This window comes from Sinocyclocheilus grahami, unplaced genomic scaffold, assembly GCF_001515645.1.
Source record: "Sinocyclocheilus grahami isolate Dianchi unplaced genomic scaffold, SAMN03320097.WGS_v1.1 scaffold38.1, whole genome shotgun sequence".
Lineage (NCBI taxonomy): Eukaryota > Metazoa > Chordata > Actinopteri > Cypriniformes > Cyprinidae > Sinocyclocheilus > Sinocyclocheilus grahami.
This window is the reverse complement of record NW_015505217.1, coordinates 1,762,176-1,781,325: the sequence shown is the minus strand read 5'-3', so window position 1 is coordinate 1,781,325 and position 19,150 is coordinate 1,762,176. Positions and strand designations below refer to the sequence as shown.

The following is a 19,150-nucleotide window of genomic DNA, read 5'->3' as shown; positions in this document are numbered from 1 at the left end:
ATATATATATATATATATATATATATATATATATATATATATATATATATATATATATATATATATATATACACACTATTATATATATAATGGCCTGGATGTGAAAACAGGGAATCGTCACGGCACTAGAGCAACATTATATTAAACTGAATGTACAAAAATAAATAAATAAATAAATTTGTTGGCCTATCAAAATGACAACTGGAACTAACTGCTGTATTGTGCAAATAAATCAATAATTTAAAGAAACTGAAACTTGCTCCATTTCCCACTTCAGTTCTTGACTAGTCGGTCGACTTATTTCAAGTAGAAAAACATCCAAAATGCGACCTTACCATCTAATCTAGTTCTGCATGTTCTGCAATCGAGTAGAGCAAATGCAAGGCCAGTTTCTCCTCAGAATGAGAAACTTAAAATATAAGACATCCCACAGCAGGTGCCGTGTTTGTCCAGGCAGCCAATACCTTGAGAATAAAGCCAGGATCTGCGTCAGCACCAGCAGCTGAACAGGGTCAGGCTATCTCAAATTTCCTGTCTGCGGAGGGGCAAGGGTACTTCACGCCCCAAGACTTCAATAGCCAGAGAAAGTGTACCCTGCTGGGGCCAAATATTTCAGCGTTTCTCTCGCTTTACGGAGCTGAATCATTTCCATTGACGTGAAAGTATTGTACTCTATGTCCCAGACAGGGGTAAAGAATATCCCAGCTGGGTTATTTCATTACCTGAAAGCTGTCACCGGAGAGTTCCTGAGTGTCAGCAACAGGCAGAAAGTTGCAGAAGTGAATTAGTGCTCGGTGTGGCGCTGGGCACAGCTGAAACTGACTCACCTCATCATGGTCACCGAGTACATTTGGGCATGTGCAAGACAAGAAAAACTTGTATAATGGATGGCAAGTTACTTCAGACTGAACGGAACATGAGGTTTTGGTGGCACTGTGTTATGGAGCGGCATACAATTACTAATTATAAACATCAAGGCCAATTGTCTTGCGAATTCTGATCTACCACGAGGTTTACAGACAAAAGAAAGGGACACGAGAATGACAAATATCTTTCAGAAATAATCCATGCAAGGTTCAGTTCATAAGAATTGAGAGTCATGCTATTGAAAACCATGATGTAGCTTAGCTCAATGACATAAACTTTACTAGCATTACTAGACAGTTGCAACTGAAAGTTGGAATGAAAGTTTCTCTAAGACATTTGTATTATTATGGCCACTTATGCACTATAGCATATATGAGTTGCATTTAACATTTCCAGCATTTGAGTCCTGATAAATGTTTTCAAAGGACAATACTGACTTTTCATTGCGATCACTGAGAAATTAATGGAAATATGCAGATGCTTTTTACATTTTTATATTTTGTAATATTAAAACATTAAAAAGTAAAAAAAAAATTAAAAATTAAATCACAAAAATATATTTAAAAAAATTAAATAAATTTAAGTATAAAAAGTAAAAAAATAAATAAAAAGTAAAACATTAAATAGTAATAAAATAAAAAAATAAAAAAACAGTTTTTCATAGAAAAAAATATAAAACTTTCTTTTTAAATAAAATTAAGTAAACATAAAAGAAAAAGAAAATAAAAAAATGCAAAATATAACATTATTTTATATTGTGTGTGTGTGTGTATTAAAACATAAAACAATTAAATAAACAAACAAAAAATAACAAAACAACAATAATAGTAATAATAATAATAATAATAATAAAACGTGAAAAAATATTAAATATTAAAAAATACAAATATATAAATTGAAATAAAAAAAAATATATATATTTTTAAATATATTTTCATAAAAAATATATAAAGTAAATTAAAATATACACACAAATATAAAATAATTTACACTGGTCTGGAACAATAGAAAAAGACAAGCAGAGTGAAACAAACAAGGTATCATCTGTTATGCTAAACTCAAAATTTACACAAAATATCACTTTGCCCATCAAATGATGACCAGATCTGACTGTTGTACTGTATAATGCAGGTAAGTAAACAATAAAAAAAACTTGCTCTATTTCCCAATTCAGTTCTTGATTAGATGGTTGACTTCCGCCAACTACTCAACAAGTAGTCAAAACATTCAAAATGCGCATCCAAGTTGTAAAACTGAGCATCTGAAACACAAAACTCTATTTTTAAGAACAACGCTGTCAATTTGTGCTTATCTGTATTCATTAGCATGAGAAAATGGTCCCAATTGAGTCATTCTGCACTTATGAGTTCTATATACTGTACACAATAAGAGGTGTCAGATCAACCAATCACGATCTAGATTCTACTCACCCAGCTTATTTCCTAAACAAACATTGCACAAGTGCAGAGAGTCGTGTCATCTTCTCGAAGCCAATTTTCTGGAACATGCCATGGGGTGAACACACGACACTCAAAAGCACTGGCATCCCAGCTCACACGCACAAAAGAGACCATTTACCTCTAAAACCCCCCTGACAGGCCGGTGAAAAGCCTTTAAAGTTCCCTCGACTCTCCAAACCAAAATTATACATCACAGCCTTTAAGTTTTCACTAGTCACAGTGGTCAAACAAATTGAATTTCAGGCATAATTAAACTCCATCTTGCATCTGAATTAACAAAGCATGATTTACTGCTTGTTTGTTGGTCCGTTTTACAGAGTCTTTATTCAAGCAAACAAGCCCATCGCGTTCTTATCCAGCGCCATATCCGAGTTGTTAGCCCACACAAGCATTGGCGGCTTATGAGAGACCTCATAAGAGAAAGCACTGGCAGATGCCCGCTCAACTGTGCTGAGCGCAGCCTGATCCGTGCCAGACGTCGGGCCGATGATTCATGCGAACTGCCCTAAATGGTTGCAATGTGCCAAGCTGACGCTGGCCTGGGGAATAGGTGTGGAACAGTTGTCAAATATGTCCAATAATCAGTGAATCAGATACAGCTGTCCTCTCCAGCGAATGCAAAATACTTGGCTGGGGGAAATTAAGATAGAAATAAAATGTATGCCTTGTGGCATAGCAAAGGACAATTTCAGGTTTGAAGGTTCGATTCTGGAATGCGTGATCTCTAGGATGTACAAATGGACATATTTAGATAATCGACTAGTTGGTTGTCTCAACAAAGAGTTGAGTAGTGGGTCACAGTAGGGTTAGTTATCAAAGTCCATTTTTGCATTCCGATTTGCATTTCGCCTTGCCTTTTTAAGTAAACATGAGCTAGGCTTTTTATGGCTTTTTACACGACACAACGTTCTAAAAACACTACACTCAAATTCAAAGTAGTTCACTTCTAAAAAACGCATTTCTAGACCTTACACTCTTTATAACTGTCCTGTATCCTGCTTTAAGAGTTTTTAAATATGAATGGATTAGACACTTTTTTTATTATGAGAAACTTTCGATTGTTGATGGTGGTGAATTCGTTCGAATGTGGAGAATTGGTGTACTAACCCACTAGTTGATTAGTAAGGTTGATTAGTTGATATGGATTTTTCTTTTCTTAAATTTGCATTTTAGCTTCAAAGTATTGCTTTAAAGAGTTGTATTACTTTTATACCTTTATTCAGCAAACTTGAATTAAATTGTATTATATTATAACAGAAAACAGTTATTTGACATTGCAATCGTATTTCACAATATTAGTTTTAACTGTATTTTTTAACAAATAAAAGCGGAATTGTTGAACATAATAGTCTTCTTTCCAGAACATTTAAAAATATATACTACTGACCCCAAACTTTTGAACAATACTGTATATATGTTAAAAGTGCATTTTATCAATATCTAGCGGTAAAAATCACACAAAGATACCCTAAAATCTAACACACATGGACTAATAACCACAAAACTTTTATTTTAATTAACTGTAATTACATTTAAAGGGATAATTCACCCCATTAATTACTCACCCTCATGTCGCTCCAAACCTGTAAGAACTTCGTTCATCTTCGTTCATCGAACACAAATTCAGATATTTTTGATAAAATCCGAGCACTTTCTGACCCTGCACAGACAACAACGCAGCTGACACATTCAAGACCCAGAAAGGTAGTAAAGACATTATTAAAATAGTCCATGTGACATCAGTGGTTCAACTGTTATTTTATGAAGCTACAAGAATACTTTTCTCTCGGATTTCATCAAATATATATAGTGTTTGGAAGATGAACAAAGGTCTTATGGGTTTGGAACGACATGAGGGTGAGTAATTAATTAATGACAGAATTTTGGGTGAACTATCCCTTTAAGTCCAGATTGATACCAGTGGGCCACTGAATTTATCAATGCTTCATGTTTACCAGTCCAGCTTTTAGTGCAAGCAGTATGAGCAGGGAAGCTGATCAGGAACACTGGGACACGACGCTGCAGGGTATGCACAGCTGATGTGCAATTCGTATGGGAGTTCACAATGTCGGAAACCCAATTTTATTTGACATTACCGAGAGATGCTTTTGACAACAGCCTCTGTGATGAAAACACCCAGAGATGAAAACATAACCTCAAAATGCCTAAGTCTGTTCACACCTCTTGTTTTGTCCCATGCTAAGCCAGAGCAGGAAGTGAGCTCTGTAATCTCACCCCCCAATGTGTCGCTCGCCAAGATAACACCAGACGCCAAACTGCTGTTTGTAACAAGTCACATCCGTTTACGTCTCCCAGTCCCTGCAGTCAACAAAAGTTCTTTTTTAATAAATCTGCAAAAATGTCAACAATTCTGTGTTTTTCTGTCAATATGGGGTGCTGTGTGTACATTAATGAGGAAAAAAAAATAACTTAAATGATTTTAGCAAATGGCTGCAATATAACAAAGAGTGAAAAATTTAAGGGGGTCTGAATACTTTCCGTACCCACTGTATATAGTATAGTATAGTATTTCAGTCTGGCGAGTAAACAAAAAAAGCAAAACTTCACACCTTTTATCAGTAAACTCAAAAAAAGTGTACATCTGCATACTTCTCAATGGTTCCAGTAGACATTCAAGAGGTTTAAAATGAATATATTGGAAAACTAGCCACAAACAGTAGCTGCTTTGTGTGTTTCTGAAGAATATAATAGCCTGTATATAATGCTAATTTTATTATTTAAAAAAATTTGTATTCTACATAAGTCATAACTGATTATTATCTAATTTTACGTCCAGTAAACCACAAATATGAGTCTGAAGTAATCAAAATCGCATTATATCACTGTAAAACGGTTAGTACTGTAAAACGGTTTGCGCTAATAGCATTTCACAATGAACTCTGCTTTCACAGCTTCATAAACACTTTTTCCTCCATGTTAAAATACGATTTATAATGGACACAGGGTTTCACAAAACATCAGACCCCTTGACCTACATTATGGATATTTCCCTTAGAAATTTCTAAAGTCTGTGATGAATTTGATGGAAGCAAATGTGACCTTTTCACACATTGTCATTTCCATTTCAAAGGGCTTGCAACACTGCTGTATTTATATCTATGCAATACTGCATTACCATATAAATGAAAATGATGAAAGTACCCATATAAGACGTCCAATCTTAAAGGTGAGCTCTGCCGCTTTCTAAGCGTGCGGTGGACTTTACAGAGGTGCATTTGTGAATTTGTTTGCTAAACTTTCAGCTTTTGAACACACTAACAGTATGAAATTGAATAAAACTGCAAGGTTATTTATCTAAATACACAATGCATACATTAATGTTGCATTCCGACTGCACCTACATCACTTTCAATGTTGTAAGGTCAAAAATTATCAAAGACTTCTGCTTTCCTGTCCCAAACCTATCTTCAGTAACAAAAGGGCCATTTGGAATTCCTGAAGGCACAGAGGTGCTGATATCGATCAAGGCCTGTAGGCCAACATGTGTATACACCGGGGGTCTGCTAATTGTCACACCTTTTGCCCAGTGGGTGAAGTTATAATCTGCTGATTGGTCAGTTTGAATGTCTCACATTTGGTTTTTAGTCACATGGTCAAGGAAGGGATAAAAGAGGACTGTAACTGTTGCTCTGTCTCTTTCCTTGGCTGGCTCTCTTCTTGGGTCTCTGCCCTCTCTCCCTCTTTTTCTTCCTCTCTCTATCTCTTTCTCTCAGGTAATATTTTACATGTTGGGTACAATTAACTATGCTTTACCATCCTTCATCTATTTTGTAACCAATTCAAGTGTAACCATAACAAAATATTGTTATTAAACCATTTCAATTATTAATTATGTGCTAACTAGTCTTGATTCAAGGTTCATCTTAAAGTGCTACCTATTGCAATACAATAGTCACACAATAGCAACGCTCTCCCACATATGTAGCTATTCTAACTGCGCTTATTTCCGTCGTTGGTATAAGTGGCAGTGGGTGGTAATAGACTAGAAATGTACAGTTTTATACCATCGTGCTGATAACGTTTCTTTAGTCATTCGGCAATCCTACAGCCTGAACCACCGTAGGAAAACCATCCTTACAATGTCGACAGCGTGTTATTGAGGATGTGAGATCAGCGCTAAAGGCATCGAATGCTCTCCCACGTAACTCAGACCTGTCACCAAGCAACAAGCTGCCCTGAAACTGTTAATAAAGGCCCCCCACACAGGAAGTAATACCCTAAAGCTGAATTTGTGCTTTGTTGAAGTGAAATCTAAATTTGTCACGGTAATTTGTGAGGGCTCATGGGAAAACAAACACTGAATGGGTTCAATAAGAGTGCGGGATTGCATTGGTGCACATGTTGTTGTGACATTTAAAGGGATAGTTCACCCCAAAATAAAAAATTAATTTACTCACCCTCATGTCATTCCAAACCTGTAGGACAAACCTATATTTCATCTGTGGAACAAAAAGGAAGATAGTTTGAAGTTTGAATCTGTCAACTGTTTTTGTCTATTCAGTGAAAGTGAACAAATTGGGCCCTACTGTTTTTATTTTTTTTCCACAAAAGAAAGTCACAAGGATGAGTGTATATACTGTGATTACAATTATTTAGATTTGCGTCTCAACCCTACTCCCTATGCTCTAGTCTATAAAAAAGTTCATAAAAACCATTCTGGGTATTGGACATTTACACTGAACAAAATTATAAATGCAACACTTTTGTTTTTGCCCCCATTTTTCATGAGCTGATGCTATGTACACAAAAGGCCTATTTCTCTCAAATATTGTTCACAAATCTGTCTAAATCTGTGTTAGTGAGCACTTCTGATCGTTGTTCATAACATACGCCTGCCCATACCATAATCACACTGCCACCATGGGCCACTCGATCCACAATGTTGACATCAGTAAACCGCTCACCCACACGACGCCATCCACGCTGTCTGCCATCTGCCCTGTAGAGTGAAAACCGGGATTCATCCGTGAAGAGAACACCTCTCCAAAGTGCCAGACGCCATCGAATGTGAGCATCTGCACACTCAAGTCGGTTTACAACGACGAACTGCAGTCAGGTCGAAAACCCCGATGAGGACGACGAGCATGCAGATGAGCTTCCCTGAGACGGTTTCTGACAGTTTGTGCAGAAATTCTTTGGTTATGCAAACCGATTGTTGCAGCAGCTGTCCGGGTGGCTGGTCTCAGATGATCTTAGAGGTGAAGGGTGGATGTGGAGGTCCTGGGCTGGTGTGGTCTGTGGTTGTGAGGCCGGTTGGATGTACTGCCAAATTCTCTGAATTCTCTCCTTTGGAGACAGCTTATGGTAGAGAAATTAACATTCAATTTACGGGCAACAGCTCTGGTGGACATTCCTGCAGTCAGCATGCCAATTGCACGCTCCCTCAAAACTTGCACATCTGGCATTGTGCTGTGTGATAAAACTGCACATTTTAGAGTGGCCTTTTATTGTTGCCAGCCTAAGGCACACCTGTGCAATAATCATGCTGTCTAATCAGCATCTTGATATGCCACACTTGTGAGGTGGATGGATTATCTCGGCAAAGGAGAAGTGCTCACTAACACAGATTTAGACAGATTTGTGAACAATATTTGAGAGAAATAGGCCTTTTGTGTACATAGAAAAAGTCTTAGATCTTTGAGTTCAGCTCATGAAAAATGGGGGCAAAACCAATATATTGCGTTTATAATTTTGTTCAGTGTATATTGGTTGCACATATTATAAATCAATATTGTGTTGACCAGGCCACCAAAAACAAAATCTGAATTATGGAGAAAAAAACTCTGGATCAGAACCAGGATATCTGAATCTTTATCTGATATCGAAATCTAATACCGAATCAAAATGTTATTTTTTCCGTTTTTAAATGTATTTTATTATTGTGATTAAAAAGTGGAAGCTTGCTTTAATAAAAAAATGCAGTTCATTATGAAAAAAGTTGATTAGGAACAGAGCTGGGTAGTAACCGATTGCATGTAATCTGGATTACGTAATCAGATTCAAAAAATTAAGTACTTGTAATTAGATTAAATTAAACCTCTTTCACCTAATATATTTACTTTATATTCCTTTACAAACCCCCAGTTTGGGAAACCTTGACCTAATGTAATGTTTAATGCACTTCATGTTGTTAATAACAACAAATGGAATATATTTTCAATATTTATATCAATACGGTACAAGATTATCCTATTTAAATCAATTTGATAGGCAAGTTGGGTCAAACGTAATCAAAAAGTAATCAAAAAGTAGTCTAATTATGTTACCTAAAATGTGTAATATAATGTATTACATTACTACAATTTTTGTCATGTAATTTGGAATCAGTAATGGACTACAATTTGCAAGTAGCCTAATCTACCCAGCACTGATTATGAAATATTTTTATTTCATACATTTAAAAAGTATTTTATTAAAAAATAAATTACATTTTATTCAGTAAGTAATGAGTCACAAAAATGTGGGGGATTTACTAAATAAAAAAAAAGAAAGAAAGAAAATTAATTAGGCCCCCTGATCTCCACATAAATAATAATAATAAATTAAAATAATAACTTAAAGTATCTTTTATTTAAAAAAAAAAAAAAAGTCCTTAAACAGTTTTCCTCATTAAACAACACTTACCAATATCAAGCAACACAGAATGAGCAAAAGTGCCTGTATTAAAGCACAAGAGCGAGGAAATTATGACTGAATTTTATTTCTTTATTTTTTTTTTGTGAACTATCATTTTAAGAGCTTGAACCTGTGATTACAACTACACAGGTCGAGTCTCTGCCTCATTTTCCCAACTCTCTTGTCTATAAATAACACAGAGTTCATAAAAACCAATCTGGCTCTTGCTGCACAGTTCCAGACTTGGAGCCTATAACTTCAGGAGCTCATGTCTTTATCATCCATGCTTGTTATGAGGTCACTGGAGGAATAAATCCTGGTTCGGATGAAAAAAGCGAGAGCGAGAGCGAGTCTCCTTTAACTGGCCGCCCACTGATCTACACCTCCATTCTCTGAGCATCCTCTCAAATACAGTTAGCATGCCTGATCAATAGCGCCGCATACAGAAGCCCCTGTACACATGACTGGAGATAAGGAAGAGGCCACGCAACGGAGGAGACCCCAGTCTCTTGGCGAGGAAATCAGGTCACCCTTGGTTGTGAGGAAGCCGCGAGGAGAATCGATCATTCCTTGACTGTGAATAGAGTGTTGATAAGCCGTGGAGGAGAGCTCTTAAATAGGGACGGCCACAGGGTTGACCTCTGTATTGGTTTTACACATGTAAATACTATCTAGCTGGGAACAGCAGGGGAAATATGGCGATATCCGGTAGATTAAAACACGCTGACATTTGTCTTTTTCATTTCAGCACTCAATTCCAAGGGCAAAAAGGTGACTGCCTTAAATGCTCTGTTGGACAAGATGGTGACTGAACTTTCAGATGGGAAGAAATAGCCTGCTTACAGATGCCCAAGGCAATCATGAATATTCTAGCGCCAAACGCAGGGACCTGCTACAGTGATATTACAGCAAGAGGTCATATATAACCTGCAGGCTGACGGAAAGATTTTTCGTTTAAAACAATATGGTGTGACCTGTCACTGAGAAAAAGGAAATCAATCAAACATTTTTTTTTTTTAAGTATTCAAATCAGTTTTATTTTATTATTATTTTTAATGTGCAACTTAAATTGCAACTTTGCCACAATATATTATAGATTATGGATATACATAAATACAAACTAATAAACACAAGTTTATCATGTTCCCAGATTCATACAAACATTCCATAAAAAATGGATGCTTAATTAAAAAAGGATTATTATTAAAATAGTTTATATTATATAATATTGTTCTTAATTGGGGCTGTCAGTCGATTCAATTTTTTTAATCTAGTTAATTATATGATGTGGCATTAATTTAGATTAATTAATCTAATTAATTAATCCAATTTGGGCCAGTTTTATTAAACAGGGCAAATTAGTGAGCGAGAGCGCAATTCCAAAACATCGCCGATGGCTGTGGAAATTTCTGCAGGTAATTTAATAACAACGCACAAATTAAAGAACACCGACGTAACATCTAATTTACATATCGAACAACGCAATCTACCAAGCGCAGTGCAAATTAGCATAGTCGCAAATAAAGAATAAAAAAATAAAGAAGCCACAGTACGTTGAGAAGAACCAGAAGCCAAAAAATCAAGGTTTGCAAGAAGTTTTGATAGACCTGGGCTGCGTTCAGCCCCGACAAAACGTTGCAAAACGTTTTTTTTTGTGCAAATTAGCATAGTCGCAAATAAAGAATAAAAAAATAAAGAAGCCACAGTACGTTGAGAAGAACCAGAAGCCAAAAAAATCAAGGTTTGCAAGAAGTTTTGATAGACCTGGGCTGCGTTCAGCCCCGACAAAACGTTGCAAAACAGAAACGGTGGTGCGTTGAACACCCTGTTCTGATTACGCAAGAGTTGCAACTATGGCAGCTGAGAAGGCCATTCTTTGTGTTCTTTTTGAAGAATTTTCGGAGCCTGATTAAATCGGTATAAATACGTGTTTAATACTGAAAAATACGCTCGATGTTACAGGCACTGCCCTTGCCATCCAGAATAAAAGAGAACATCCCAATCGAGTGAAGGGATTTGTGGAAACTGTGGTTCCTAATTATTGTGATCCAACATTTGCCTCGCATTTCAGGATGAAAAGACAAACATTTCAGGTGAAGGATAATCCACTTCTTACCTCCGAGACTGTGTTATGATCTATATGACCTTATTATTTTTATTGTGAGTATTAGGCTTATCATTATTGCTGATCACTGTTGTTGTGCTATGATATTGTAATATTTGCCATTATATAATCAGAGGAGTAAAGAAAAGTTTATGAAAGTGTCACTCCACAATACAATAGCAAAATATGTAAATATGCATAGTATTTTTATGTTATATTAATCAGTGACTAGCACACCTTCCTAAGGAAAGGATATGGACCAGAAGACATTGCAATTACTAAATGATATTTAGACACACTTTATTATTTCAGTTATTTTGCCTTTAATGTAAATAAACATGTGCAAACAATATACTTGCTCTTGTGAATTTATTTTTAATTACATTTACTTACAAATTCCCACTGTATATAGAAGTATGTGCATCAGTGTGTATACAACAGCCATAGCAAGATTTGTGTCAGCTTATTTACAGCATCATAGGGATGTAGAAACTTCTACCATAACTTTTGGACCCATTGTGCGAGCGGTCTCTTTAATACTGCGTGGTTTATATACATGTTGCCACTGATTGGGCTGACGTTTTTGACACACCCACCAAATAAGAGAAAACGTATCTCAAACCCGCTTGCACACCGTTTCCAAGAAACATGTCGTTCAACCCGGAAACCGTAGCAAAACGTTGTTTGAGCTTGAACGTGCCCTTGGTATTTCGTGACTCCTAGTTGAGGGTTCCAAGTCATCTTTTATTTCCTGAAGCAAATTACAAACAACATGGCTTGGCAAACTATGTTTGGAGAATGTGTTCTTCTGGCATTCCAAATAAATTAATACGCGTGGAAAAAATCCTTTCCCTTCTACCACATACTCTCTTTACAGTAAATATTTTCATTGGCAAAATTGAGCAAAACAGACAATATTTTAGCCTATTTAAAAATAAAATATGCTTGATAAATATCACATCAGCTTGGTGCACACGCTCAATTCCCCTCAAGAGCCGACTGCTCCAGTACCGCAAAAACTGAGATCATTTAAATTCTAATTTGAGTCGGAATCAGAGACTTCAGGCCCTCGATGCGTTCGGCTGATCTCCTGATGATGTCCTGCCTGCAAACCCTCTGTCCTCTCCACTTCAACTCTCCCTCCATCTGTCCTTCATCACACTCGCTCACTTGTATTCCTGCACATCCATTTGTTACTACTCCATACTACCAGTAAACGAACGTTTTTGTGCAATAAACTACTGTTTCCTCCATTAATCCAACAGCAAACTGCACTGCGCAAATAAGCCAAATAGAGCTATTTTTATCCATCTGTGAAAAGAAACCTCCACATATCCATTCCATGTGTATTTCTGCCTTGATCCCATTTACACGTTTACACCACTAAGTGCCCAATAAAATATACGTTGTTTGCCACACACGCAAAGTGAGTGTACAAAGACGTGGGAGTGCTTCGTGAAGCTAAGAGAGAATGGAGTCCTTCGTTAGATCTCTCTGCCGCTACCACACAAATCAATCTTCCCACGCTCCCAGTGGGAAGAGTACAGCCCAATCCTTTAAGAGCTGGGCTTTCACTCCTTGTACCGAGGTGTCTTTGGCACACAGTCGACTTCAACCCAAACAGTACACAGAGAAAGAGCAAGAGAAGTGAAAACAGAAAATATAAAGGAACAAGGGAGATGAGAGGGCACAAAAACTCCTTTTTGTGTCTTTGTCTCTCCTGCTGCTTCGCGGCTATCTGAGCAAACTTACCTCCCACTGACATTGCCTAAAAACATGCTGGTCCCATTTGTGTGTGTGTGTACGTGCTCGCTTCTGAATGTGTGGTGTGTATCAGGGTTTAAACAGCCAGGTTTATGTGCCCCTGTTGAACGGCACTTAAGACGTTCAAAGGAAAGGCTTTTGAAAGTGGGGCTTATGATACTGCACATTATGTGGAGAAAAAATACAGGTTTCATGGGTTCCTTGAGTATAGTCGATTTCCATAAAGATCCACTAGAGTATGAAATGTTTCCCAGTCGTCAGATTTATAAGAAGGTGGAAGTGGCATTCTTAGACTTAGGGACAGACCTAGACTTAAGGCCTGTTCACACCAAGGACGATAACTATAAAGATAACGATAAAGATATAGTTCTAAAAATCGTTCTCAATATTAAAGAATAGCAGAGTCCACACCACAACTATAACGATACAGAGGAACGATATCGTTGTGATCACTTTCAAAACGATTTTTCTCCAGCTGATGAACGATAAAACACTGACAGCCAATCAGAATCCATCCTGCTGTAACAAGCTCAAGAATTTAAAGCGGCAGACGCATGTGCGCTTAGAATAAACAGACAATATCGTTCGCTGGTGTGGACGCTAATATCTTTATAGCTATCTTTATAGTTATCGTTCTTGGTGTGAACGGGGCTTTAGACTTAATCTCCTACACTTTTCTTGAGTATCAACATACAGTTACAGAGGAATCTCATATTATTATACCCTTAAAATTGTCCATGGTCTCTGGCTCATATTTGCGATCTCAAACATATTCTCAAAACTATCGTTTTCAATGACTTCAAAATGTTTACATTTTGATGGGTTTTATCAAAAATATCTTAATTTGTGTTCCGACGATAATCGAAGGTCTTACGTGTTTGGAAAGACCATAAGGGTTAGTAATTAATGACAGAATTTTCATTTTTGGGTGAACTATCCCTTTAAGCTGGTAGCATTACACTTTAAAATGTCTGCATTATTTGCAGACCCAGATTCAGACTGCAACACTTACCAAACTTAGTCTTAGACTTAGTCTTAGATCTAGGTCTAAACATGTAATACTTTTTAATTTTAGGTTTACATCAGTATGATGCTTATACTGTATTTTTTCATGCTTATTATAGTAAAAATATTGCTCATGTTTACTAAAAGGATACACACACTATTATGTAATTTAATTTATTATTTATTTATTTATCTGGCCTAATTTTAGCAATAATTTTGCAATAAAGAGTTCTCCACACTTTAAAACATCTGCAGGCATAAAACTAGACTTAGACAGGCATATAGACCCAGAAAGACACCCAGATGTACTGTAGAACCAAACATAAACCCAGACTTACAGGCTGACTTACACATTTAAGCTAGTTTTACACATTTTAAAAGTTCTGAAGATGTATAACCAGACTTAGACCCTGACTTAACAATTAAGTTTGTTTTACACACTTTAAAATGACTGCTGACATAAATCCAGACTTGGATCCAGACAGATGTAGAACTAGAACTAGACATAGACCCAGACTTATCAAACTAAGTTAGTTACATGCATTTTAAAATGTCTACAGATGCACGACCCAACTAAAATTAGGTTCGTTTTAAACACGTTAAAATGTCTGTACACAAAGACCCAGACTTAAACCTAGGACCTTCACTAATTAAATTTCTAGGCATTACACATTTTATAAATGTCCACAGACTCAGATCAGACTTAAAATTAAATCTGACAGCAGCAGCACTTAAATTAAGTTGTGTACACACTTTAAAATGCCTGCAGAAGCAGTCATAGAAGTATGTCTACATCTATGTCTAATTTCGGGTTAGACCTAAACTCCAAGACTGTTCCTGAGTATCAACATATACAAAAGGAATCTGACAATATTATACTCTTTAAAGTGTCCATAGACCTAGACCCTAGACTTAGATTCGTAGACCTTGACCCCAACTTACTTACTATAGCACTTACCAAACTTACTGGACTTAGATCCAGACTTACACCTAAACATACACTAAACTTAAACATTAAACTTAATTTGTTAAGTTTGGGTCTATGTCTCCATCTATGTCTATTATAGGTCTAGAACTAAGTCTGTGCTTAGAATTATACTTTAAATTGCCAAATGACAACAACCTAAACTTAAACCTACACTTCATATCCTTCTGCCAGACATCTACTTTTGTTCAAATGCGCGATACATTTTTAATCATCAGTGGAACGTGCTAACACACTCTTCACTCACACACACGCCCAGGGAAGAAACGTCTCCGCCTCTTGATCGTAAAGTACAAAGGCAGCCTTAAGCTATCAAACCAATCTCTGCAATCCTTTCCTGTATATGCAAATCAAGTCCAGTTAGAACATATCAGACATGTCCATTTGTAATCATGAGATGAATTTGCCCCGCAAAGCTTATGAAAATGCAGCTTTTAATTTAGCCTTTTATTAATTAAAAGTGTTTCATAGGAATCTTTCTCATGCTCATTTCTTGGGTTGTTAATTATCAAGTGTAATCCCGTTTAGTGTGACAGTTTCGCCAAAGGCGATCTGCAGGGAGACACTTTCCACAACAAGAGGATTCACAGTTATGTGTGTGTGTACTTTTTTTTTATAATGGGTCATCCTAGTTTTTGCAATGAGGTCATCTGTATTTTACAACAATATTATCTGGTTTTATAACTGCATCCTTCATTTCGACTCATAATCTTGATTTTATGCATTTAATAATAGAGGCAGGCTGTTAAGAAAGTTATTAAAAAGCCAAAAGAGTTGAGATAAACAAATTTTACAGCAATTCATTTGTAAATCTATTGTCTAAAATAAAATATATGTAAATTGATATATCATGGCAATCAAATTATATTTATATATTTAGATTTTATTTTTTTATTTAATATATTAATAAATATTAAAATACAAATAATACACAATTCAAATATTTTATTAAATATAAATATTACATATTTAAATATTTCACAGCTGAACATAACTACAAAAAGTGTATTAGCTGTAATATATATATATTATAAAATTATTTTGACTAAAGAGATTTCTTCCGTTTTTCACAGACTTAGAAAAAAAATCATATTAAATGATATTTTGATATTTAAATTATTATTTTTAAATGATATTTTCATGAGACCACTGACAATATAGAAATATAAAATATAAAACAAAATCTCATGTAATATATAAAATCTTCAATATAAAACATTTTTTAACTAAATAACTTGATCATTGCATCAAAATCATCCCATGGAAGCATAACGATGCTAAATCAAATTCTGCATGTTAAAATGTGTCCTCAAATCTCACAATCTCTTTCTGCCTAAAATAAAATGACAGGCTATTATTTACAAATGTCATGTAAGAATCAGGGTTCTGAGATCTTTCCATCTCCAGCAGCATTTCAGTTGAAAAAAGGGGAAAACCGACCAGCGAAGTCATTATTGTCACATACCGTAGCCCAGTTTCTGGATTCTGTTCAGTGGACTGTGGGTGAAATAGGGGTTAAGATGTCTATTGAAGAGACTGTGTGAACATGAAGGACAGAGCGTCAGTACAGATGGCGATATTGAAAGAGAGAGGAAGAAAGAAGCATGTAGGCTGCATGATGCATGCCAATGGAGGACAGACTCTGTTAATGTAGAGGCAGGTATTGAAAATAGGATTTATCATGGACTGTCAGCAGAAGGCCTGGGCAATGTGACTAACAGATAAGAGCCCTGTATTTCTGTTACACACGCTCAAAGGGCTTTTCTAAATTGTCAACGGCAGGAAAACATTTATTATTATTTTTTACAGCCAAGCCAAATAAATGTATATGTGGTTATATAATTGTGTCATGCCTTTTTCATAACACAGATGTTTTTTTAATAATAATAATAATAATAATAATATGCATTACTAAATAATAATGACTTTATTATTATTATTATTATTATTATTATTATTATTATTATTACTATACTACTACTACTAATAATAATAATAATATACATTACTAAATAATAATGACTTTATTATAATTATATTGAACAACAACACTGAATAATAATAATATATTGAATTTCTTATTTTTATTATTATTACTATGATCATCAATAAGAAGAATTCAATATTATATTATTATTATTCAGTGTTGTTATTATTCAATATAATAATAAATGTATGCTAAATGCAGAAATGTATTTATTGTTTGTTTGTTCAAATGTATAACAAAAAAAGTGTACTTTAAGAATAAACTCTTCCACTAATTTAATAATTTTTTTAATTCATTTGCTTGCCCTGAAATCACAATTTTACAATTCCTGGTTATTTCCAGTTGTTTGTTTTGTTTTTGTTTTTTTCTCTCAGGGGAATATAAAAAGTTTCATTTCTTGCATAGCACACAAAATGTCCCAAATACATAATTCAAAAAAATTATAAACTGTCTGTTTAGTGATATACACCTCAAGGCAGCGCACACAAATGACAACCAACTAAAATAGTTTTCTTTATATAACGTGACATCTTTGTTACTTAGGGAGTGCCGCAAGACATTTTCACTCCCGCTTTTGCAAGAAATAGCATAAAAGCGTAAATGTAAAGTAAGCTGGTGTTGTTTGCAGGTACAGCTAATCAAAGGGATTTGTTTAATTAGAAGTCTGTGAGAGTTATACAAATAACAACTGCAAATTAAGCCGTTAAGTTCATCCGGTTCAATTGCTGCTACTTTAATCCATGTTGTTCTACTGGTCAGCTGCACAACTTTAATACTAAACAAAAGCTGCCATGGCTCGTCTGATGTGTCATATTAACACGTCCTCATTCCACAGCGATGTCCAGTCGCTTTCTCTCTTACACACACAGAAACAATCCGTGACCCCGCATCACCACATAATCACTACTGGCTTATAAAAGCGGCTTAATTTGTTTGTGGTGATTGATGTGGGGCACCATGATTACAGTTAATCATATCTGAAGCCTTTAATTCAATAATGCAGCGGATGGGAGTTCACATAAGTCCTGCATCTGGAGAGAAATTGTAAAGTGATTATGAAAATCCCACTATGTGTAAAGGCAAAGCTCATGTGCTAACGCTGCTAAACCCCCATGTGCTAATTAAGGTGTAATCCTCCAACAGGCAAATGTCAGTTTGTTGCCACATTTTGCCACAGACTGCCGCCATATGTGTACAGTTTATGAGGACAGGGTTAAACTTATGAATGTATGTTCATTTTAAATTGTTTACAGGGTCTTTTATAAATCGGATAGAATGACAGAACAATAGAAAGAATGACGATAGATGGATAGAGAGACTGATAACAGAAAGAAAGACAGAACAAATGAATGACAGACAGACAGACAGACAGACTGAACGAACGATAGATAGAACAAAAGAGCAAACAAACTAACGATAAAAAGAGATAGAATGATAGAACAATAGACAATGATGATAGAGAGAATGATACAGAACAATAGACAGATAGAATAAACAAAAAACAATAGACGGAACAATAGATAGAACGATAGATAGATAGATAGATAGATAGATAGATAGATAGATAGATAGATAGATAGATAGATAGATAGATAGATAGATAGATAGATAGATTTGATAGACGGACAAACAACAGAGATAGAATGATAGAACAATAGACAATGATAGACAGAGAAATGATACAGAATAATAGACCAATAGAACAAACAAAAAACAATGGACAGAATGACAGATAGAATAATATAGAGAGCGATATATAGAATGACAGACAGACGGACAGACAGAGAGACAGAGAGACAGACAGACATACAGATAGATAGAGATGGATGGATGGATGGATGGATGGATGGATGGATGGATGGATGGATGGATAGAGACAGAACAAGCGAAAGAACGAACGAACAACAAAGAGATAGAATGATAGAACAATAGACAATGATAGACCGAGAAATTATACAGAATACTAGACGCATAGAGCAAACAAAAAACAATGGACAGAATGACAGATAAAATAATATAGAGAGCGATATATATAGTATGACAGACAGACAGACAGACATACAGACGGATAGACAGACAGAGAGAGACAGAACAAGCGAAAGAACGAACAAACAAACAACAGAGATAGAATGATAGAACAATAGACAATGATAGACAGAGAAATGATACAGAATAATAGACCAATAGAACAAACAAAAAACAATGGACAGAATGACAGATAGAATAATATAGAGAGCGATATATAGAATGACAGAAGGATAGACAGACAGACATACAGACGGATAGACAGAAAGAGAGACAGACAGACAGACAGACAGACAGACAGACAGACAGACAGACAG

General features: G+C 35.6%; 1 protein-coding gene across 1 annotated transcript in view; it reads right to left on the bottom strand.

Annotated features, from left to right (window-relative positions):
* Window positions 1-2,768: 2,768 nt before the first annotated feature.
* LOC107581854 (cytosolic carboxypeptidase 4-like) overlaps window positions 2,769-19,150 on the bottom strand; it is a 37,892-nt gene continuing 21,510 nt past the window's right edge. Inside the window, exon 8 of the mRNA XM_016267526.1 lies at window positions 2,769-2,866. Coding sequence (XP_016123012.1) covers window positions 2,769-2,866 — 98 coding nt within the window. The remainder of the gene's footprint in view (window positions 2,867-19,150) is intronic.